This window comes from Staurois parvus, unplaced genomic scaffold, assembly GCF_062004578.1.
Source record: "Staurois parvus isolate SC_StPar_1 unplaced genomic scaffold, SC_StPar_1.0 ptg001831l, whole genome shotgun sequence".
Classification (NCBI taxonomy): domain Eukaryota; kingdom Metazoa; phylum Chordata; class Amphibia; order Anura; family Ranidae; genus Staurois; species Staurois parvus.
The window spans coordinates 127,501-152,500 of record NW_028319627.1 but is presented as its reverse complement, the minus strand read 5'-3'; the positions used below and the strand labels follow the sequence as shown (position 1 = coordinate 152,500).

At 44.2% G+C, this 25,000-nt stretch overlaps 1 protein-coding gene across 4 annotated transcripts in view; it reads right to left on the bottom strand.

Annotated features, from left to right (window-relative positions):
* CLSTN1 (calsyntenin 1) overlaps positions 1-25,000 on the bottom strand; it is a 185,861-nt gene that overhangs the window by 112,893 nt on the left and 47,968 nt on the right. For all 4 annotated transcript variants that reach the window (XM_089664088.1, XM_089664086.1, XM_089664087.1 and 1 more), the window contains exon 2: positions 3,380-3,502. In XM_089664088.1, coding sequence (XP_089520214.1) covers positions 3,380-3,502 — 123 coding nt within the window. The remainder of the gene's footprint in view (positions 1-3,379; positions 3,503-25,000) is intronic.

Genomic DNA, 25,000 nt, shown 5'->3' with positions numbered 1-25,000 from the left:
ACCCTGTCTGGACAGTGCTGATTGGCCCTGTGCTGATCACAAGCACCCCCCTAAAAAAAAAAAAAAAAAAAAACACCTGTCTAGGAATACATACCAAACTGAGCATGTGCAGAGTGCCTCCTAGGGCTCTGTACTATCAGCAGATGGATTGGGAACAGTAGAAGGAGGAGGATCAGAGAAGACAGGATCAAACAGTCTTTTTACACAAAGACGAAGATTAACCCCTCAGGGTTAACATTTATACACATTTACATGTAATAAAGTTTGTTTATATGCACCAGATAATTTCTCCTGATGTAGGCAGCTGGTGTGAATGAAGCCTAAGTGTGATCCCTGAGTTTAAAAAAAGCAAAGAGCAAGGATTCTAACGTCAGTAATAAAGCACAGGAGTGTCAATTCTCTGAGCCGAAGGGTTATTTTAGATGCATTTCATTATTTTATCCTATATTTTTCTCATCAAAATGTTTGGCTCACAAAGCACAAGTATGGAATATTTTCTTCTGCATGGACTTTTAACTTTTGAAAACCCCTATTTCTAATGAAGTATTATTTTATCTCCGGAAGCATTCTTTTATCACAAGTTCAAATGATTTTTTTTTTTTTTGCTCCACTTCAATAGATGCCTCATAGAAGCTCATAGTTCTCACCTTCCTGAGGCTAGCAAGATTTTAATACTTGTATTCACCTTTTGTGAACTGATCTTTACTACAACAAAGTGCTAAGACAGTGTCTATACAGCAAATTCAGTGCAATAACATGGAAGTAATATTTAAAATAAATTGCAAAAAACAAGACTGTTAAAACCAACAGCAGAGGTTACCACATATTATGCCATTTTGAACAGATGCCAAAAGAGAGCCAAAAATGAGAATGAAAGAGAGCGAGCGCTATGAGAATGAATGAGGGAAAGAGAGACTGCCATGAGAATGAATGAGGGAAAGAGAGCGAGCGCTATGAGAATGAATGAGAGAAAGAGAGCGAGCGCTATGAGAATGAATGAGAGAAAGAGAGCGAGCGCTATGAGAATGAATGAGAGAAAGAGAGAGAGCGCTATGAGAATGAATGAGAGAAAGAGAGCGAGCTCTATGAGAATGAATGAGAGAAAGAGAGAGAGCGCTATGAGAAGAATGAGAGAGAACGGGCGCTACGAGAATGAAAGGGAGAACGGGCGCTACGAGAATGAAAGGGAGAACGGGCGCTACGAGAATGAAAGGGAGAACGGGCGCTACAAGAATGAAAGGGAGAACGGGCGCTACGAGAATGAAAGGGAGAACGGGCGCTACGACAATGAAAGGGAGAACGGGCGCTACGAGAATGAAAGGGAGAACGGGCACTACGAGAATGAAAGGGAGAACGGGCGCTACGAGAATGGGCACTACGAGAGCGCGCTCTACGAGAATGAAAGAGCGCGCGCTACGAGAATGAAAGAGCGCGCGCTACGAGAATGAAAGAGAGCGCGCGCTACGAGAATGAAAAAGAGCGCGCGCTACGAGAATGAAAGAGCGCGCGCTACGAGAATGAAAGAGCGCGCGCTGCGAGAATGAAAGAGCGCGCGCTGCGAGAATGAAAGAGAGCGCGCGCTACTAGAATGAAAGAGAGCGCGAGCTACGAGAATGAAAGAGAGCGCGAGCTACGAGAATGAAAGAGATCGCGCGCTACGAGAATGAAAGAGAGAGAGCACGCGCTACGAGAATGAGAGAGAGCACACAGTACGAGAACGAGAGAGAGCACACGGTACGAGAACGAGAGAGAGCACACGGTACGAGAACGAGAGAGAGAACACGCGCTATGAGAACGAGAGAGAGAACACGCTATGAGAACAAGAGAGAGCACGCTATGAGAACAAGAGAGAGCACGCTATGAGAACAAGAGAGAGCACGCTATGAGAACGAGAGAGAGCACGCGCTATGAGAACAAGAGAGAGCACGCGCTATGAGAACGAGAGAGAGCACGCGCTATGAGAACGAGAGAGAGAGAACACGCTATGAGAACAAGAGAGAGAACGCGCTATGAGAACGAGAGAGAGCACGCGCTATGAGAACAAGAGAGAGCACGCGCTATGAGAAAGAGAGAGAGAGAGAAGTATGAGAATGACAGAGAGATATGAGGAGTGAGAGAGAGGTAAGAGGAGAGAGGTAAGAGGAGAGAGGTATAAGGAGAGGGAGAGAGACAGGGAGAGGTATGAGGGCGGGGGGGGGGGGGGAGAGGTATGAGGGCGGGGGGGGGGGGGGGAGAGAGAGAGGCAGGGATGGGTGTATGAGAAGGAGGGGGGAGAGAGAGAGGTATGAGAATGGAGGGAGAGAGAGGGAGAGAGAGAGGGGGGGTATGAGGACGGAGAGAGAGGTGGGTATGAGGGCGGAGAGAGAGGTGGGTATGAGGGCGGAGAGAGAGGTGGGTATGAGGGCGGAGAGAGAGGTGGGTATGAGGGCGGAGAGAGAGGTGGGTACGAGGGCGGAGAGAGAGGTGGGTACGAGGGCGGAGAGAGAGGTGGGTACGAGGAGAGAGAGGTGGGTACGAGGAGAGAGAGGTGGGTACGAGGAGAGAGAGAGGTACGAGGAGAGAGAGAGGTACGAGGAGAGAGAGAGGTACGAGGAGAGAGAGAGGTACGAGGAGAGAGAGAGGTATGAGAACAAGAAAGACAGAGAAAAAGAGAAAAGAAGAACAAAGGAAAAAGGTGGGGAAGAAAGAGCAAAACAGACAAAGCTAAGAGGCAGAAAAGGGAAAAAGGAATAAAAGGAGAATACAAAAACAAAGGATAAAAGAAGCGTGTTCCACATAGCGCACACCCCGTTGCGCACACATTAGTATATTAGCCCGTCCACTTCCATATGTTTCTTTCAGAAATAGAAGAGTCCAAATAAGATTATATGAACAATTTGCTGTCAAACGGAGTGGAACAATTCAGAGTGCTTCCCGGTCAGACGTGAGGTGCTGTCTGGCAGTCAGAGGCTTGGAAAGCCAGGGGCGAGGAAGCCATTGAGGCAGAACACTCCGCGGTCCAATGCGATCATTCAGCAATGAGCAGGCACAGCGGCCAATGACTTGACGTGCGTGGATGGTACGCCAGGCTGGGAGCCAGCTTCATCACTGCCAATTAGCCAGGCTCTGCATCAAATACTCTCACTGTGTCCGGTGTCACATGGGATCCAGGCCGAACATCAAAAGACAATTGTTATGCAACAACGTGCAGAAATCACAGCAAGCAATTTAAGGAGAACATTAAAAAAACAAAAAACCCCACAAGGCTACAATGTATTTGATAAAACAACATATAGACAAAATGCAATATCAGATCAACACATCATTCTTTTATTTTACAATTTAAAGACAACATAAAAGAAAAGGCCATGACAGAAGTGAATATTAGGAAGGCTCATACCTGCGTAACGTAGCGGGGCATCTTTGTCTAGAGCTATAAGAGGAGGGTCCAGCAAGACGGCATTATCGTTTTCCGTTACAATTCCATGGTATGTGGTTTCAATCCATGGTTTATGCTTGTTAACTAAGAGGGAAAAATAAAAATAAAAACATTGACAAATGTATCTTCTTAATATTTAAGTTGAACTACTTTCATACATTAATATTTTATTAAATTAGATTTACATTTCATTTTCCTGGGAATACGGCTACATTGCGCTCTAATCAGCGGTAATCCCCCCCATCCCCCCTCCCTTCATTTACATTATTACTGTCAAATTTGGTCAACATTCTACAGAGCAGAGTATCACTCCCATCAGTCCCCGCTCTGCAGGAGATTACAGTCCAAGGACTCTAGCCATGTAGAGACATTCATGCCTTGGCCAAGTTTACATGGAAGCCGATTAACCTACATTTACAATGAACTTTCTCTGCTCAATGTTAGGCTGGCCATAGCTGGGCCGGCCGATAAACAAAAAAAATCGGTCGTTGCTGCCATGGATGCTGCCACCAATGCTTATGAAAAACGGTCGTTCTTTCGTAGATTTTCCAGCATTATTATTATACAGTATTTATAAAGCGCCAATAGTTCGCTCAGCGCTGTACATTACAAAGGGGGACAGAACATGTGACAGAACAATACCAATACAATGCAAAACATGAGGGGATCGAGGGCCCTGCTCTTTCCAGCTTACAAGCTAGGAGCAATCTAGCATGACCGATAAAAAGAAACGAGAAAATCCACGAAAAACGGCTGACGGCATTGCCCCACTAACGGTGTGAATATCGGCTGATTTTTCGGTCGGACAAAAATTCGGCCAATAAACGACCCGTCTATGGTCTGCATTACCCACAAATCACATCTCACAATCAAAACGCAAACAATTTGTTAAGCCATATTGCAATCAATTAGAAACTGACCAACCGCTCTGAGGAGGTTACACTCTGGTCCAGGGGCGGACTGACAACTCATGGGGCCCCCGGGCTATAGGGGATCATGGGGCCCCTGTGTCCTTCCCCAAACTCAAAAAAGCCTATGAAAAAGGTACCAGGGGCATCTCATGGGGCCCCCTACTGACCCCGGGCCCTCGGGCAGTGACCGAGTCTCCAAATGGTCAGTCCGCCTCCTATACCAGCTACAAGATAAAAGATTTCTAAAGAACTCCTAGCAGTATACTACAAGTAGAAATGGAAGGCAAAACATTTGTGTATAGATATTAACCACTTCCAGTCCGGACACTTTCCCCCACTTCCAGTCCAGGCCAATTTTCAGCTATCAGCGCTATCACACTTTGAATGACAATTGCGCGGTCATACAACACTGTACCCATATGAATTTTTTAGCATTTTTTGAGACAGATAAAACTTTATTTTGGTGGTATTTATTCACCACTGGGATTTTTATTTGTTTTGCTTTATAAATGAAAAAGTCCAAACATTTTGGAAAAATTGTTTTTCTTACAAACTTTTGCAAATAATCTTTCTTCATAAATATTGGCCAAAATGTATTCAGCTATCTTTTTAGTAAAAAAAAAAAAAAAAAAACACATAAATTAGTTAATAACCAAAAATTATAACTTTTTCAAAGATTTGTTTTACATTTTTAATTAATTTTTTTATTCTTGTTTATGGTCTTTTTGGGATTTTTTTTTACATACCGTCACCCTAGCAGTATAGTGTCACCATAGTGACACTGTACTACTCGTGGGAGGTGATAAAGATTTTCTCTCTTTTTTTACACCCATAAAGGCTGTAAAAGCAATAATTTCTCCTTCTCTCTGGCTGCATTCTTGGGTGTGAAAAAAAAAAAAAGTCGCACCCATCCAAAGCTGCATCAACGTTACACCCATCCAATGTCACAGCAAAGTCAATACTTTCCTACTGGTAAAGAAAACAAAAACATTTTTTAAAAAATGCACTACATGCATTTCGGCCACATGTCCATGGAAGTCTACTGAACCAAAAACACACTGTGCTGCATTTAAAAAAGTCCCTGACCCTTTAAAAAAACACAGCGGCTGGAAACGCACAGATGTGAACTTGTCCCATAGGAAACCACGTTAAATGGACTGTAGTGTGTTTTTGCAAAACGCATATATGTGAACCAGGCCTTGCAATGTGTCAAAATTGGTCAGGCATCACAGTATTGAACCAGGCAGTGCATTACAATGTGTGTTCCACTAGACCAGAAGTTCTGTAACTGAATGTCCATCCCTACGCGTTTCATCATTCAGATGCGCTATCCTCCTGCTCCTGAGGATGTCACATCTGAGTGATGAAATGTGTAGGTCCTACAATCTTGTCATGCATGTGACAGATATGGAACACTGAATACAAGTTTTTTGTTAAGGAACTTTTATGGACACTTCTATGAATTTTGTACATATAAGTGTGAGCACTGCTTGATTTTTCTGCTTTCTTGTTTGCCAAATTAGCTGTTTGTGAGAGCAGCCACACACATTGTTTTGGGACAGTTATTCACATCTAAAATGTTTTATTAGCAAAGATATTATTTATTTTTCACAGCCTAGTATAACCTGCAAACCATAAAAAGAAAAGGTTTGTGCTCAAATTCCAGCAAACATTCTAATTTTATTTGAGGCAGGTTGTCAATCATCCATAACTTGAAAGCAAAGCGGAACGCTTGTGAATGAAACAAAGTATACGCTTTATCCATCTTTTGTCTCATGTTGGCTTTAGCTATTGTCAAAGGTTGGATAATGAGATTCTGGATGCCCATCCCTACATGTTTCATCATTCAGATGTGCCGTCCTCCTGCTCCTGAGGACATCACATTTAAGTGATGAAATGTGCAGGACCTACAATCTTGTCATACATGTGACAGATATGGAACAATGAATACAAGTTTTTTGTTATGCAACTTTTATTTACACTTCTATGAATTTTGTACATAATCATCCATAACGTGAGAGAATAGCTGAGCATAGCGGAACGCTTGTGAATGAAACAAATCATACGCTTTAGACATCTTTTGTCTCATGTTGGCTTTAACTATTGTCTCAGGCTGGATAATCAGATTCTGGATGTCCATCCCTACGCGTTTCATCATTCAGATGCACCGTCCTCCTGCTCCTGAGGACATCACATCTAAGTGACGAAATGTCTAGGGCCTACAATCTTGTCATGCATGTGAGATCTATTGAACACTGAATACTTTTATTTATACTTCTATGAATTTTGTACATATTCATCCATAACTTGAGAGCATAGCGCAACGCTTGTGAATGAAACAAATCATACGCTTTAGCCATCTTTTGTCTCATGTTGGCTTTAACTATTGTCTCAGGCTGGATAACACTGTTCAACAAATTTTTATTTTTTGCCAGTTTTGGAAACAAAAGGATCCATTTCTTAATGAATTTCACATTCTGAGTTCAAATATAACAATGAAATTTGTCAATTGGCTCTAGTTTTTCTGTAAACGGAAAGTTTTCTACTATAGGCGTAATGACTACATAATGCACAATAATTATATAGATAGATGTCTTTCCACAAATATAAAGCAAGTGATATTGACTACATAACAAAGCCTAAATGGCATAATATATTGCATAGGATTACCAAGAAAAATTATAGCCATAAGCTAAGTTGAATCATTTTAATACTTAGGATTCTCACTAGTTCTGTCTTCAGTTTGTGTCGGTTTTGCTTCTCTTGGCTTTTCTCTTGTATTCGAGGAAAGGGCTATCTCTTACAACTGCACGTGACTACACGCTTCAGGTTCTTCCTCACTTGACTCAACCACGAAGGATTCTGGTGCTTTAGGAATTGGTAGCCCCTCTCCATGAGGAAATGGACGTATTGCCGATGGAATATTTGGATAGTGCACAGATAACTTTTTCTTCTTATTTAGCCCTTTTACAATTGGAGGCACCATACAAAAGTAACAATTACTAACATGATCTGTTGGCTCTCTCCAAATCATTGGCACAGCGAAAGGCATAGATGCCTTTTTTCCATTCAACCATTGCTCCAGTGCCGTCCCACAAGAATTGCAGCATATATGTGGTGCCCAACTCTTGTCCTGGTCTCCTATCTTGCAGCCAAAATACAAGTTGTAGGCTTTCTTAATCATTCCTGTTATCCTCCTTTTTTGTGAGATAAAAGTTATTTCACAGCAGATATAGCAGAAATTATCTGCTTTATTCACACAAGTTCGAGGCATTACTGAGTAGCCTATATAAGCATAAAACGAAATGTAAAGACGCTGTCCAACTCCAATCAGCTACAGATACTGCAGCTTTTATGCAGTGAAGTGATGCAATTAAAGGCTAATATTGCATCATCTCAGTATACATGCAATTTTCTATTGGTCACCAGTATCAATTGCGCAATATGCAGCTGAAGTTGCATCATAATTTTGAATGGCTTATGTGTCATTAGATGGGTGAATATATCATGGAAACTAGAGCCAATCCACATTTTTTAGGGTCATTTTCATTTTCAGCACCCCAAAATTATGTAAGATTAGCTAATTTTATGCCCAAAACTTTTTACCTGTTGAACAGTGTAATCAGATCCTGAATGTCCATTCCTACGCGTTTCATCATTCAGATGCACCATCCTCCTGCTCCTGAGGACCTCACATCTAAGTGATGAAACGTGTAGGACCTACAATCTTGTCATGCATGTGAAATCTATAGAACACTGAATACTTTTATTTACACTTCTATGAATTTTGTACATAATCATCCATAACTTGAGCGCATAGCGCAACGCTTGTGAATGAAAAAAAGCATATGCTTTAGCCATCTTTTGTCTCACGTTGGCTTTAACTATTGTCTCAGGCTGGATAATGAGATTCTGGATGTCCATCCCTACATGTTTCATCATTCAGATGTGCCGTCCTCCTGCTCATGCGGATGTCACATCTAAGTGATGAAATGTGTAGGACCTACAATCTTGTCATGCATGTGAGAGATATGGAACAATGAATACAAGTTTTTTGTTATGGAACTTTTATTTACACTTCTATGAATTTTGTACATAATCATCCATAACGTGAGAGAATAGCTGAGCATAGCGGAACGCTTGTGAATGAAACAAATCATACGATTTAGACATCTTTTGTCTCATGTTGGCTTTCACTATTTTCTCAGGCTGGATAATCAGACTCGAAGATTCATGCCCCCACTGAGCTTTAAATTGATGGCAGGTCATTTATTTGAATGCTACTTTGGTAAAAGACACTCAAAATGTGTGCGGAAGTATCAAATGACGGGTGTATAACATCTAATCAGGGGAACGTGTGTGAACAGGCAGGGGCTCAGAAAAGTCAGAAGCCGACAAATAGGTAATATTTGCTGAAGGCCGAGTGGATTTGCTTCAAAGATTTGTAAGGTAATGGAAAAACAAACCCACCTGACACATCAAACAACCATTGGCAATGATAAATCTAATGACTCCCCCCACCCTTCAACAAACTCCCTAATGGACTAATCCAGGTGCTCATCAAAGCACACTCACACACCAAATAATCATCCACAAATGTGGTCATCAAGTCTACATGTAACAACAGACATCCCTAGTTGATGGTTATATATTCTATCCAAACTAAGATGGGGGTATCTGCGGTTTGCACTGTATAAACATTCACACAATGTATTCTCCGTTGGGGAAGAGGTGATGAGGGGTATAATCGCTTTGTGTAGATACATCAATTGTCCAGATCCACTTCAGTCCCAAGCCATTTCTTGCACTTTTTGTTTACATTTTAAAATCAGTATTTTTTTTTGCTAGAAAATGTCTTAGAACCTAAAACAATATATATTTTTTAAAGCAGAGGCCATAAAGAATAAATTGGTGGTTTTTGCATTTTTTAATGTCACACTGTATTTGCGCAGCAGTTTTTCAAATGCAATTTTGAGGAAAATTTAATTTATTTTAAATTATTGCATAAAAAAAAAAAACAATACGTAACCCATTTTTTGCATGATGTTACGCTGAGTAAAATAGATACCAAACATGTCACGCTTTAAAATCACGCACGCCCGTGCACCGGCAACGAACATATGTAGCACAGTGGCTAAATGGTTAGCACTTCCGCCTGGCAGCACTAGGGTCGTTGGTTCGAATCCCAACCATGGCACCACCTGCCTGGAGTTTGCAGGTTCTCCCTGTGCCTGCGTGGGTTTCCTCCGGGTACTCCAGTTTCCTCCCACACTCCAAAGACATGTTGGTAGGTGAATTGGATCCTGTCTAAATTGTCCCTAGTATGTGTATGTATGAATGTGAGTTAGGGACCTTAGATTGTACGCCCCTTGAGGGATAGGGACCTTAGATTGTACGCCCCTCGAGGGTTAGGGACCTTAGATTGTACGCCCCTTGAGGGTTAAGGACCTTAGATTGTACGCCCCTCGAGGGTTAGGGACCTTAGATTTTACACCCCTCGAGGGTTAGGGACCTTAGATTGTACGCCCCTTGAGGGTTAAGGACCTTAGATTGTACGCCCCTCGAGGGTTAGGGACCTTAGATTTTACACCCCTCGAGGGTTAGGGACCTTAGATTGTACGCCCCTTGAGGGTTAGGGACCTTAGATTGTACGCCCCTTGAGGGTTAGGGACCTTAGATTGTACGCCCCTTGAGGGTTAGGGACCTTAGATTGTACGCCCCTTGAGGGTTAGGGACCTTAGATTGTACGCCCCTTGAGGGTTAGGGACTGATGTGAATGTACAATATATATGTAAAGTGCTGTGTAAATTGACGGCGCTATATAAGTACCTGAAATAAATAAAATAAATATTCATAGGCGATGCTGTAAAAGCCTTTACAGATTACCACTTTAGATTTACAGAGGAGGTCTAGTGCTAGAAATTCTTCCCATAATCTGATGATCACGGCCATACCTCACATGCGTGGGATGATCGCTGTTTGCGTGTGTGCGAGACTGAAACATGCATGCGCCTTTATAAAAAATTTTTAATCAATTTTATTGCCGTTACAAGGAATGTAAATATCCACTGTGACTGCAATAGACACGTGACAGGTATTTTTTATGGTGGGATCTGGGGTCTATAAGACCCCAAATCCCTCCTCTGCACTTCAAAGCACTTCAAAGCATAAAAAAAGAAACTTTCCAAGTAAGCCAGAAGTGATGTCAGGTCATAGCTTCCAGTTAACAATAAAAGAGAGCCAATAAAAGCCGATTCTGGCTTCGTTCAGTTGTCGGGCCAGCCGGCGGACGTCCCCTCCCGCTGCTTGTACAAGTTATGGAGCTGCTAGTGAGCCGCTCCAATGGCATGTACATGAAAGCTAACTGCCTGCTATAAAAAAAAAACGGAACGGGGCTGATGACTGCAGCTGGAGGCATCACTCCGGTACAAACCAAAATCCAACATTGTACGGGTACGTCGCTGGTCCAGAAGTAATTATAGTAATGGTGAAAAGGTGTTCATTGGAAAAGGCAAAAGGTGTTCCATTACATATGGAAATGGATCTTAAGACTCCTTTCACACTGGTGCGTTTTTGCCATGCTTTTCCAGGGCAACAAAAGCACATGAAAACTTTTTCCCCATTACATCCAGTGTAACTCCACACTGCAGGTACGATGGACACTGAGAAGTCCTGCATGCTGCATCTTTGGTGCAGTTTTTCAAAAGTGCACTAAAAAGGCCCCTTCCACTGTACATCAATGGGAACGCATCAAAGGTGCATCACTGCACCCTACAGTAAGAGGTGTGAAAGTGTAGAATAGCTTTCCACCGGGGATAGTTCTAGTGAGCTTACTAGCCCAACTCAGGATACAGTGATTGTCACGTACCTGATAGGAGACTGAAATGACGAGGTCGGCCTCACTTGTGTCACTAGCCCTAACCCCACTGGAGGTGGAACAGAGGGTGTCTAGGGTCCAGGGGGACAAGAGCGCCAGTAGATGTTGTTTGCAGCTCTTGCAGTTAGTGACCTTGGAAGACTGACGAACCTCCAATTCAGGATCAGTAGTGATATGCAGAGTTGGTATGGTAGGTTGCCAGGTGTGCACCAGAGCAAGGCAGGAAGCTGGGATGGGAGCAATGTCATAGGAATAGCCGGGATCATCAACGGGCGGACAGCGAGGTACCAAATCATAAGCAAGCCAAAGTCAGGAGCAGAGCCGAAGTCAGGAACCAGTATCAAGCAGGAGAGTAATCAGAGTCAGGTCAGAACCAAGCCGGGTCAGCAACAAGGAAATCACACAGGAACGAGCAGGAAATGGGGGACAGCTGAAGACCAGTCAGCATTCAGCACAGGCAGAGGCACCTTTTAAATAGTCCTTCTGGCGCCAATCTTCACCGTGCGTGTGCACGATCACGCATTTCTGTGCACATGCGCATGTCTATTCACCAGCCGTCTCTTGGGAATTCCCTTACAGGTAGTAAACACTGCTGGGACACTTGTACATACAGGTGAGCTTAGAACAAAGCTTACCTGTCAGTACAAGGACAATCACCGATAAGGAAACATTCACTTCAGCCGGTAATGTCACCAACACGTGACCTCATGCCGCGGCCGTAACTTTTGTGCGCAAGCACAGGAGTGAAATCGTTGTGCATTTGCCAGAACCCATGAACTCGCAGGGAAGACCAGGTGAAGATGGAAGCCCTGGCCGCATTGACAGCACACCACTGGAGGGCTTCGTTTCAGGCTCCACGCACACGGGACGTTTTGATAACGCCGGTAACGTTAGCTGTGTAAAGTTACGTTAAAAACAAGCTTATTTTTAGCGTTGTTGCATTAGCGTTTAGCCACGTTTTCCCGCGTTTGCGTTTTTAGCATTTATTTTTTACCAAAAAGAAAAAATTTGTTTTGGGTAAAAAAAAAAAAAAAAAAAAAAAAAGTACAAAAAAGCGTTTTGCTGCGTTTTTACATCTAAAAAACTCCTCTAGAAACCCACTAGTCCTGGGGTTTTATTCCAGCCAAAAAACGACCCACCCAAAATACGCTGATTCCAGTCTATGTGTGCATGGACACATAGGATACCATGCTGGGGATGGACACATAGGATACCATGCTGGGGATGGACACATAGGATACCATGCTGGGGATGGACACATAGGAGAACACGCCGGGGATGGACACATAGGAGAACACGCCGGGGATGGACACATAGGAGAACACGCCGGGGATGGACACATAGAAGAACACGCCGGGGATGGACACATAGAAGAACACGCCGGGGATGGACACATAGGATAACACGCCGGGGATGGACACATAGGATAACACGCCGGGGATGGACACATAGGATAACACGCTGGGGATGGACACATAGGATAACACGCCGGGGATGGACACATAGGATAACACGCCGGGGATGGACACATAGGATAACACGCCGGGGATGGACACATAGGATAACATGCTGGGGATGGACACACAGGATAACATGCCAGGGATGGACACACAGGATAACATGCCAGGGATGGACACATAGGATAACATGCCAGGGATGGACACACAGGATAACATGCCGGGGATGGACACACAGGATAACATGCCAGGGATGGACACACAGGATAACATGCCAGGGATGGACACATAGGATAACATGCTGGGGATGGACACATAGGATAACATGCCAGGGATGGACACATAGGATAACATGCCGGGGATGGACACATAGGATACCATGCCGGGGGTGGACACATAGGATAACATGCTGGGGATGGACACATAGGATACCATGCTGGGGATGGACACATAGGATAACATGCCGGGGATGGACACATAGGATAACATGCCGGGGATGGACACATAGGATAACATGCTGGGGGGTTTACTGGCTGTAGAAAAAAAACCGTCAAAAGCCAAAAACAGCCGCTGTAAAAACGTCCCGTGTGCATGAGGACTCGGTAAGTATTTCATAATGTGCTAGAATGCAATGACCTTACCTCTCAGAGGGCCAGGATTTTTAATTTCTGTGTGAGAATTTACAAGCACTTTAGCTACTAATATAAGAAAAAACAAAAAGTACATTGCGGATTAATTTGTGTTTGGAGATCAGGAAAGGAATTTCTCCCCATTACAGCAAGTTGGATCACAATTTATAAAGGTTATTTGACTGTCTGGATCATCTGTGGGTTTGGGGTTGCAAAGCTTCTAATTTAATTTTTGCCTTTGGTGGAACTCGAAAGACATGTCTCATGACAAGATCATACATATTTATGCAGAAAAATTTGTTAAGGCCCCAGGCACACAGGGTGTTTGCCCAGCTCTTCTAAACACCTCTCCTCCTGGCAGCAGTGTTTTGGCAGCAAAAAAAAAAAAAGCTTGACACATGTAAATGTGTCTAGATGCGTTTAGGTTCATCAAGCACTTGGGCATTAATTAATTTCACTTGCCAGAATAATAATTTATTCTGTCCAATGAAATGAATTAACACTCGAGAGACTGGTGCGCCTAGTGTTAATGCGCGGTTAGATGTTTTTACACACATCACGCGGTTTTCTGCCAAAGTGCTACTGCTGCTCCTGGAAGAGCTGGCATTCATATTTTTCCGTCTGTAAACGCTTATGTGTGCATGGACCAGCCTTTCTCAACCGTGGTGCCACCAGAGGTGTTCAGGGGTGCCATGGGGAGAATGGCTGTCACTTGAACCCGAGCCGCACAGTATGCTGGCAGTGGGAGCCATCATACCGCTGAGCAAAGGGAAGGGGAGTGTCTTCTGTGCTCTCTGCCTCCCCCTAGAGTGCAGTACCCGGCTATAAAGATGCTGTAACTTTTTATAGGACTGTATAGGAGTGCCTGTGTGTGTATACGTGAGTATCTGTGTACGTGTGTGTGCGTTTGTGTACGTGTGTGTACGTGTGCGTGCGTTTGTGTGCGTGTGTTTTTTACTTTTAATCTTGACCCCCTATTCCTGTCCTTTCAGAGCTGCTTTTTTAGGACTTGTTCGTAATAGCAGCAAGGACTGCTGCTGCTCTGAAATGCAATCCATGCTCAGATCACGTTTCAGATTGCGGGGTGGTTGTAGTTCAACCCCATTCACCTGGAGCTATACTTCCAGCTGCTGCAACAGCATGTGTATATCCCCCTCCCCCCCCCCCAGCTAAAGGGGGAGCAGTTGGGGGTGGTAAAAGCAGCTCAATTGCATGGTTTTACCACCCTCCAACCTCACAGGTGAACAGGCCCTTGGTTCACATCCTTGTGGCTGTGTGTAGGGAAACCCATTCATTTCAATGGGCTGCCTTACCTACAGAATTGCAGAGAAAGTCGCCCCGGACCTTAGTTTTAAAATTGCACCACACCAAAAACACCCCCGTTTGCCAATGTATGGGGGTACCCCTAAAGAGCAGAGCATTTGTCTGTGTGTCAGGAATGAGCACGATTTTGCGTGTGTTCCGCGAAACACAGTGACGTGAACCATACCTTGGACAGGGGTGCCACGTGGCTGAAGATACTTTTCAAGGGCGCCCCAACTGGAAAATCGTTGAGAAACACTGGCCAACATAGAGGGGCGCTAAGAGGCAGCAAAGAAAAAGCCAGACGCCCCTAAAAGCATCGTTTTTAATGCCCAGTGTGCATGAGGCCTAAAAATACACATTACTTGGCTTACGTAAGCATGTTGAGTTTTTTCTCCCTTCCGCTTTGTATTGTTCAGTTTGTCGAACCCAATCTTGAAAATGAATAAAAATGTATTGAACAGAAATTAAAATGACTTCACTGATGGGACTATATGACCTCACTGATGGGACTATATGACCTCACTGATGGGACTATATGACCTCACTGATGGGACTATATGACCTCACTGATGGGACTATATGACCTCACTGATGGGACTATATGACCTCACTGATGGGACTATATGACCTCACTGATGGGACTATATCCGTATGGCTGACCACCACATTTACATTGCCTACTAAACAGAAGTAAATGGTAATTACCAGACATTACAGAGATTAGTATAGCCTGTGGTAGAGCCATTTGTAGCAGAGAACACTTCTAGGGCCAAGCTAGTTGAAGTCTTTATCTGGAATAATCAGATTATCTGTGTTGTTGTATTTGCCCAATTGCAGCAATCAGACCCTATTAGGAGATAACCCCTTGATCTGGCCCCTTCTGCTACACAAACTAAAGTTAATTTTCTACTGTGGAGGCTTCTGGGAGTTGCGGTCCTGGAATGTCAGAAGCCAATAAAAAACACAGATCTCTATGCGCAGAAAGAAGCAGATTAAGAACGCATTGGGGGAGATTTACTAAAACTGGAGCACTCAGAATCTGGTGCAGGTGTGCATGGGAGCCAATCAGCTTCTACCTTCAGCTTGTTCAACGAAGCTTGAGGCTGGGTTCACATATGTAGTGTGGTTTATCATGTGATTTGCACAGGAACCGCACCGCATTCCTGTGCAAATCACACGTGATTTGTGTGCGGTGCGATTGGAGCCATACATTTTGTATGGCTCAAATCGCACCACATCCGCACCAAAAAGGTGCAGGATGCTTTTTTTGGTCCGCACTAGAATCAGATCGCACGGGTATTCACACCTATGCGATCCGATTCTGCACATCACCCCGCGTTTTGTGGACCGATTTCAGGATGTTAACATTCACACCTGCATGAATGGGGTGCGATTGTAATGCAGGGCGGAATTCACACAGAAAACGCGGTGAATTCCGCACCGCATCAGTGTGAACCCGGGCTGAACAATTAAATCTGGAAGCGGATTGGTTTCTATGCACAGCTGCACCACAATTTGCACTCTCCAGTTTTAGTAAATAATTCCCATTGGCAAAAACCATGGAAGACAAAGCAGACCCCACACAGTACAAAAAATTCCCCTGAAGATTCAAGTGCACCTGTCACTCAAACATGTAAAGGTCTGAAGAGCAAAGGAGCTGACAGTCCCAGACTTCCAACTCAACTTCCAGATTTGTCCTTGGAGAATTTTCAGTTTTTCATTCCATATGAACGGTACCAGAAAATCTGTCTTTTTCTACTCTGTAGCTTTAAATCTATTTGAAGGAATTTTTTTTCTGAGAAACTGCAATGCCGGTTACAGAGGAGATCTTTGGCTTTAAAATATCTGGGGAGGTAAATCTCTAATAACCTAATCTGGAGAACCGATACAACCAGCACAGAACTATCAACACCTTTACTTTATGGGTCCATTCACACCAGATGTGCTAGGACTGTGCTAAGTGGTCATTCCAGCGCAATCCCACCACGACAAGGCAAAATACCTCGTCTCCGGTTTGTCCGATTCACACCAAAAAAAGGAGTATTGCAGGCACTACTTTTTTTAGCACACTGCCTCGCAACGCTCAATGGCCAACTGAACTTAAGGAAATGTGTGTGTGACATTTCAATAAAGGTCGAAGAAAAGAAAGCGAAAGAGGAAAAGAAAGCGAAAGAGGAAAAGAAAGCGAAAGAGGAAAAGATAGTGGAAAAAGAAAGGAAAGACAAGAAAAAGAAAAGAAAGAGAAAGCGAAAGAGGAAAAGAGAGCAGGAGAGGAAAGGAAAGCCTAACGAGGAAAAGAAAGAGAAAGCGAAAGAGGAAAAGGGAGCGAAAGAGGAAAAGGGAGCGAAAGAGGAAAAGGGAGCAAAAGAGGAAAAGAAAGCGAAAGAAGAAAAGGGAAAGGGAGCGAAAGAGGAAAAGGGAGCGAAAGAGGAAAAGGGAGCGAAAGAGGAAAAGGGAGCGAAAGAGGAAAAGAAAGCGAAAGAAGAAAAGGGAAAGGGAGCGAAAGAGGAAAAGGGAGCGAAAGAGGAAAAGGGAGCAAAAGAAGAAAAGGGAAAGGGAGCGAAAGAGGGAAAGGGAGCGAAAGAGGGAAAGGGAGCGAAAGAGGGAAAGGGAGCGAAAGAGGGAAAGGGAGCGAAAGAGGGAAAGGGAGCGAAAGAGGAAAAGGGAGCGAAAGAGGAAAAGGGAGCGAAAGAAGAAAAGGGAAAGGGAGCGAAAGAGGAAAAGGGAGCGAAAGAGGAAAAGGGAGCGAAAGAGGAAAAGGGAGCGAAAGAGGAAAAGGGAGCGAAAGAGGAAAAGGGAGCGAAAGAGGAAAAGGGAGCGAAAGAGGAAAAGGGAGCGAAAGAGGAAAAGGGAAAGGGAGCGAAAGAGGAAAAGGGAGCGAAAGAGGAAAAGGGAGCGAAAGAGGAAAAGGGAGCGAAAGAGGAAAAGGGAAAGGGAGCGAAAGAGGAAAAGGGAAAGGGAGCGAAAGAGGAAAAGGGAAAGGGGAGCGAAAGAGGGAAAGGGGAGCGAAAGAGGAAAAGGGAGCGAAAGAGGAAAAGGGAACGAAAGAGGAAAAGGGAGCGAAAGAGGAAAAGGGAGCGAAAGAGGAAAAGGGAGCGAAAGAGGGAAAAGGAGCGAAAGAGGGAAAGGGAGCGAAAGAGGGAAAGGGAGCGAAAGAGGGAAAGGGAGCGAAAGAGGGAAAGGGAGCGAAAGAGGGAAAGGGAGCGAAAGAGGAAAAGGGAGCGAAAGAGGAAAAGGGAGCGAAAGAGGGAAAGGGAGCGAAAGAGGGAAAGGGAGCGAAAGAGGAAAAGGGAGCGAAAGAGGAAAAGGGAGCGAAAGAGGAAAAGGGAGCGAAAGAGGAAAAGGGAGCGAAAGAGGAAAAGGGAGCGAAAGAGGAAAAGGGAGCGACAGAGGAAAAGGGAGCGACAGAGGAAAAGGGAGCGACAGAGGAAAAGAAAGCTAAAGAGGAAAAGAAAGCGAAAGAGGAAAAGAAAGCAAACGAGGAAAAGAAAGCCAAACGAGGAAAAGAAAGCCAAACGAGGAAAAGAAAGCAAAAGAGGAAAAGAAAAGTCAGACAAAAAAAAAAAGAAAGACAAGAAAAGGTGCGGTGATTCTGCCGGACTGCACCACATACCAGCCCCTGCGTTACAAAGCAGTGGCTGGTGTGAATGGACCCGCTGGCCTTGATACTTCCATCCTCGTCTCCTTTCATAGGTGTATGGCAGAGAGCATCCTCACTTATTGCATTACTGCTTAGTAGGATAATTGCTCTGCTGTGGACAGGCACTGCAGTGGGGGGTGGTAAAGATTGCCCAGAGAAATATTGGCATCAATCTGCCCCCCATCACTAATATATACAACACAAGGTGAGGGAAGATGGCCGTTGGTGTTATGTGGGACTCTGCCCATCCCGCTTATGGACCATTCGTCCCCCTCCCTTCATGTCATGGGTTATGCAGCACAAGGAGCTCCAACCACCCGGCAGAGCTTTTCCCGATGTTACAAGACTGACTAATTCTGCATCACCCTGAATTATTGCTGCTGTTATTACTATTACTTCTTTCTGGGCATCGCTGCAATTTAGGATTGATAATACTGCACTTTATCATAGAGAATCTTGCATTTTATAGAGCATCCTGCTGCTTTTTATGTGCAGTTGTTGAGCGCAATAAACAAACTGGTGTATTAAAGTGTTATTTATCTTCCTGCTTTTACTTTACACTTGTTACACATTTAAATATTTGTCTTGATTTATTAGCGTTCACCAAGACCGAAGTACCTTATTTCAGAACGTTTCTGGAATGAAAACAATATTTGTTCTTAAAACACAATTTCAAAAGTGCTGAAGCCAGGCAGCTGGTATTTGCAGGAGGCCAGCAACAGAAGCCCCGGTAATTCCCTATCGACAGGTATACTACTTTAAGGGCCGGTTCACACTACATGCGTTTCAGTTGCTTTTTTTCTGCATCCAAAAACACACTGAAAGTAGGTTATGTGGTTGTCAATGTCATAGTTCACATCAGTGCTTGCCGTTCCAGATGCAGAAAAAAAAAAAAAAAAAAAAAAAAAAGTATAACATGCTGCATTTTTCCTGCAGAGAAATGTACTGGAACACGGCAAAACGCATCAAAACTGCACTATCCCTATTTAAATTGAAGAAAAAAGGGAAAAAAAATGAACGGGAATGCATAAAAAACGCACTTGAACACATCAAAAACACATAAAAAAAAAAAAAACATACCAGAACACGCCAAAAACAATTCAACATCTGGACTGCGTTTCTATAGTGTGAACCGGCCCTAAGGGCTAGTTCACACTAGTTGCAGTTCAGTGCGCTCTTTTTCTGCATGAAAGATGCAAGCACAGTGTTTTCCATGTATTCCAATGATCCTGGTTCACACCAGTGCAGTCAGTTCCAGTCAGTTTCCGGTGCACAAAAAAAAAAAAAAAAAAAAAAAAAAGAGAACATGCTGCATTTTTTTCTACAGAACCGTTCTGGAACATCACAAACTGCAAAAAAAACTGCAACGGAACTGCATGTGTTGTGCACTGTAAGCAAACACATATCTGTAGTGTGAACTGGCCCTAAAGCCAGGTAAAGCATACCTACAATCAACATTTAAAATCGTATCTTCATTTCCACACCGTATTTCAATCATTTCTAGCCTACTCCTATTAGTCTGAACCATCTTGAAGTTTGGAAACGTATTCACTGCTTGCAGGCAGCAAGGCACCATGGGATATGTAGTCCTTTGAAATTGAAATGAAAGTGGTAGTAAACACTGCTTGGTGACTTGTACCTACAGGTACTCTGATAATAAAGCTCACCTATAGGTAACAGGAATATCTCCTAATCAGTGAGATATTCACCATAGCTGGTGATGTCACTGGCACATGTGCACTGAGCTCTGAAGGGACAGCATATTGAAAAAGCCATCCCTTCAGAAAGCTGTGCTGCAATCATTGCTTGCGTGCGCATGCATGGGAGTGACATCACTGGACTTAACCATTCAAACGACCGGAGCCCGCGAACCCGGAAGGAAGAGCAGGTGATGATGAAAGTCCTGCCAGGAGCGTCAGTTGATTTTTCATTGTGTGTTAGTATCCATACCAGCCCGCTATGCCCCGGACCCAGCACATTATTATTATTATACAGTATTTATATAGCGCTAAAAGGTTTGCTCAGCACTGTACATTATAGTGGGGGACAGTACATGAGACAATATAGTAACAAAACATGACGGGTTCAAGGGCCCTGCTCTTTCGAGCTTACAGTCTAGGAGGGAGGGGATAGTGGTACAGGAGGAAGTGGCTGTGGGGGATGGAGTGGTAGGAGGAGTGGAGGAGATCGGCTGTTAGGTGAGGTTGGGGTAGGCTTCCCTGAAGAGGTGGGTCTTCAGGGTGCGCCTAAAGGTGAGGAGGGTAGGTGACAGTCTGATGGATTGGGGTAGTGAGTTCCAGAGGATGGGGGAAGTCCTGGAGAGGTCCTGCAGTCGGGCGTGGGAGGAGGAGACCAGGGAACTGGAGAGTAGGAGGTCTTTTGAGGAGTGAATATTACAGGTTGGGTGGTATTTGGGTATCAGGTTGGTGAGGTAGTTTGGGGCAGCGTTATGAATGGCTTTGTATGTCAGTGTTAGTAGTTTGAATTTAATGCGTTGGGCAATCGGGAGCCAGTGGAGGGAATGACAGAGGGGGGTGGAGCCAGTGGAGGGAATGACAGAGGGGGGTGGAGCCAGTGGAGGGAATGACAGAGGGGGGTGGAGCCAGTGGAGGGAATGACAGAGGGGGGTGGAGCCAGTGGAGGGAATGACAGAGGGGGGTGGAGCCAGTGGAGGGAATGACAAGAGGGGGGTGGCGGATACGGAGTGGTTGGTAAGGTGGATGAGTCTGGCCGCTGAGTTCAGGATAGACTGAAGCGGGGATAGCCTGTGATGAGGTAGGCCGGTGAGAAGGGAGTTGCAGTAGTCCAGAGGTGAGATAATAAGGGACTTAGCACGCTATGCCCTGGACTTGCAGGGGGAAGTGTTTAGTTTTTTTTTTTACCCCGGACTTTACCATCGCTTTCAATTGCGGAGGAGAAGCTGCAAACCATACAGGGAACCCAGGAACTTATGGAAAGAGATGGCTATCAGGCAGGCAGTACTAATTGCACAAAATGAAAATGAATGCTGTGACTATATAAATCCTTTCATTTGCACATTATATTTATTTTATTTATTTCAGGTACTTATATAGCGCCGTCAATTTACACAGCACTTTACATATATATTGTACATTCACATCAGTCCCTAACCCTCAAGGGGCGTACAATCTAAGGTCCCTAACCCTCAAGGGGCGTACAATCTAAGGTCCCTAACCCTCGAGGGGCGTACAATCTAAGGTCCCTAACCCTCGAGGGGCGTACAATCTAAGGTCCCTAACCCTCAAGGGGCGTACAATCTAAGGTCCCTAACTCACATTCATACATACACATACTAGGGACAATTTAGACAGGATCCAATTAACCTACCAGCATGTCTTTGGAGCGTGGGAGGAAACTGGAGTACCCGGAGGAAACCCACACAGGCACAGGGAGAACATGCAAACTCCAGGCAGGTGGTGCCGTGGCTGGGATTCGAACCAACGACCCGAGTACTGCCAGATAGAAGTGCTAACCATTTAGCTACTGTGCTGCCCATATGCAACAAATGACTCCAGTTAGCTGGTTTTGGAGTTCCCTGTAATTGGCATGTTAGCAGTGCTTCCAGTCTAACCCCTGGTTCACATCTATGCAGCCGTGCGGGCCATATTTTGCACGGACACGAGAGCCCCTTCATTTGAATGGACTCCCATGCCTGTGACACGCAGGGAAAGAAGTCCCTGCACTTCTTTGGAAAACGCAGCCCGAGGTTCCCAGTACGGTTGCATTTTCCAGTGCAGACGGCGTGCCATTAGAACTAATGTCACCCGCCCGCGGGTCCGCATTTCTCTGTGCGGGTACACGATTTTCGTGCAGATCCGCAGTGGCACCACCTAGGGTAAGACATCACCATTACTAGGTTATATTTAAAAATTTAAACTCCTCTAAAGCAGGCCATACATGGGTCAAATTCCGAATGATTTTTCGATCGAAAATCAAAAACGTTGTTCGTTCTGTAATCCGATGGTGCCACCAATGATTTCAAAAATCGATCGTTTTTCATGAATTTTCCAACATGCCCAATAAATGAAATGGGGAGGAACCACAAAAATCCATTGCCATTGCCCCACTAACAGAGCGAAAATCGGTCGATTATTCTTAGATCCGATTTTTGAACTAAAAAATGTTCGGAAATCAACCCATGTATGGCCGGCCTAAGGCTCCATTCACACTGGCTTAAAATAAATAAAGAAATCGCTGCTTCTACAGGAATCTGTGGTCAGTTTAGCATTGGTAATTATTTCATGAACACATATTACTTTCTCTGGCACACACATGCACCCCGGCATACACATGTGCAATCATCTGATCATCTTATGACCACAAAGGAGACCACGTTTACACCCAGAATACAGTCACACAGTCCCCATCCGAAGTTTGTATTTTTCTGGTGATGTTTTTTGGTAGGATTGCTTTACTTAAAATTCAGTTTTTCTTAGAACACCGATTGGCTCAAAACTGCACATTTCTCATGTTGAGGTTTTAGGTCTGTGGAGGAAATGTTCAGAAATTGTTGATTATGGAGCCTTTGCTTTCCTTCGCTCCCTTATCTGAATGCAGGGGGTGCAGAGGAGACCTAGTCCTGAAAAGAGATAAAACTGCTGGTTTGGAATTTTAAAACAAAATGCAATCTTTCATCTCCTAGGCCGACTTCCTCTGTGAATAGCGGCGGAAGATAAGCACAGGATTTCTAATCAGTTTTGAGGTATTTAAATCAGAACAGAGGCAAGACACAGTATACAGAAAGTGCTCTTTAGGGTAGCTATGATGAATTTGGGTCACATTTGTGTTTATTTTTGTGGCTTTTTTTTAAAGGGTTAATTCACCTACAAAACAAATCCCACCATGTATTTACATTACACCATAGCAGCACTCTGTGCTGATCAGATCATACAACATACCTCTTCCTCTGGTGACATACCTGTGGGCCATATTCATGAATTTAGAAACCTGCCTGAAAAACTGTCACTGCTTCACACAGCTCCATCCTGTCCTGTAGGGCGGAGCTTCTGTTAGGCCAGGGATAGGCAGCCTGAGAGTCGCAGGACTACAAGTTCCATCATGCCTCTGCAAGTCATAGCAGTAACTGTCAGTTTTGTAATCTTTGCAATGTCTCATGGGAAATGTAGTTCCACAACAGCTAGAGAGCCGCAGGTTGCCTACCCCTATGTTACGAGAAACGCCCCCTAGCAATACATGAGAGATCGCCGTTGCACGTTGTGCTCGCTCACTCTCCCCCCCTCACGCAGCCACTGAGCTATCAAGTGAGAGTGCACCCTGGACATGCACATGCCTTGGGAAAAGGATGGCTTTCCCTTTTTTTTCTTTTAATGTGCCTGTAAAACATTGCAAACTCATTCAGCTGTCTGCCGATGCCTTGTACGGGCAAGGCAGATAATGAAGGCAGGAAGGATCAATGAACTACTAGAAACCAGCACCCTGGTAATTTCTTAGGAATTACAAGCCGGCAGCCCCAATGGCTGATGGTAGTTGTAGTTCTCTCATTCACAGAAATCTGAGTGAATGACGTGGATCCTTTAAAGTTACTAAACCCACAACAGTACAATCAGTCTGTAGATGCAGTAAAGCATGCTTGTTATACTCACTGCGGAATCTAAGAGGTTAATCCTCTGCATTGTGTAAAAAGGCTCTTTGATCCTGTATTGTCTGATCCTCCCCTTCTACTGTCCCCCCATCCATCTGCTGATAGAACAGAGCTCTAGGAGTCACTCTGCATATGCCCAGTTTAGTGTGTATTGCTAGAGATTTTTTCTTTAGTAGGGTGCATGTGATCAGCACAGGGCCAATCAGCACTGCCCAGACAGAGGTTCAAGGATTATGCAGCCTCATAGGAAAGTTAGGGGAGAATGAAAACTCCTCCTACAAGCTTTAACCAGTGCTCAGCTGGACACTGATAGAAGTCACAAGATTGCTATATACTGCTGATGAGAAAATCTATTTAGCAGTTTATATTTACTAAAATAATTGCATTTCCATGTTGTGTGTACTGTGGGAGATCAGATGTAGTGAATGCAGGGTCCAGGGAGATCAGATGTAGTGAATGCAGAGTCCGGGGAGACCAGATATAGTGAATACAGGGTCCGGGAAGAGCGGATATAGTGAATACACGGTTCTGGGTTTAATAACACTTTAAGCCCAGTACACATTAGAAGTTTTTTTTCCATTCAACTCAGTGTTGAATTGAAAAAAAAAAAAATAGAGAGATCGCTGTACTAACACAAGCAATGTTAGTGCAGCGATCTCCTGTGCTGTGCCTTTGTTCCGCCAGAATACACTGCTCAGCGCCCACAGCCACTGGCTGCCAGCATGGATTGGATGTGGGTTGGATGCTGGTTTTCCAGCATCTCATGAGATCAACTTATGTAGAACAGACAGCTGTACATTTGGGCCAAAAGTTGGCCGGTTCCTTCTGAACTGGCCATTTTCTGCCAATATTCAGGGGGGTTAACCTAGCATTGTGGATAAACCGCTAGCCCCTTCAGCCACTCTAACATTTACATCCATGGGCTAGGACATCAGTTAAAGTCTATCAAAATTATTATTTTTTTATTTTTTAGAAGGGTCGTGGGAGCTATTTTAGGCCTAGTACACATTATTAGAAAATATCTGTATTCGGAACGATCGTTTGATTTTCTGTTCATTAGTATACAGTACTGCTTTCCAGAGCCGATGTTGACGGTTCACAAATTCCCAAAGGGACACATTGGAAAATGTTTCTTGTTAG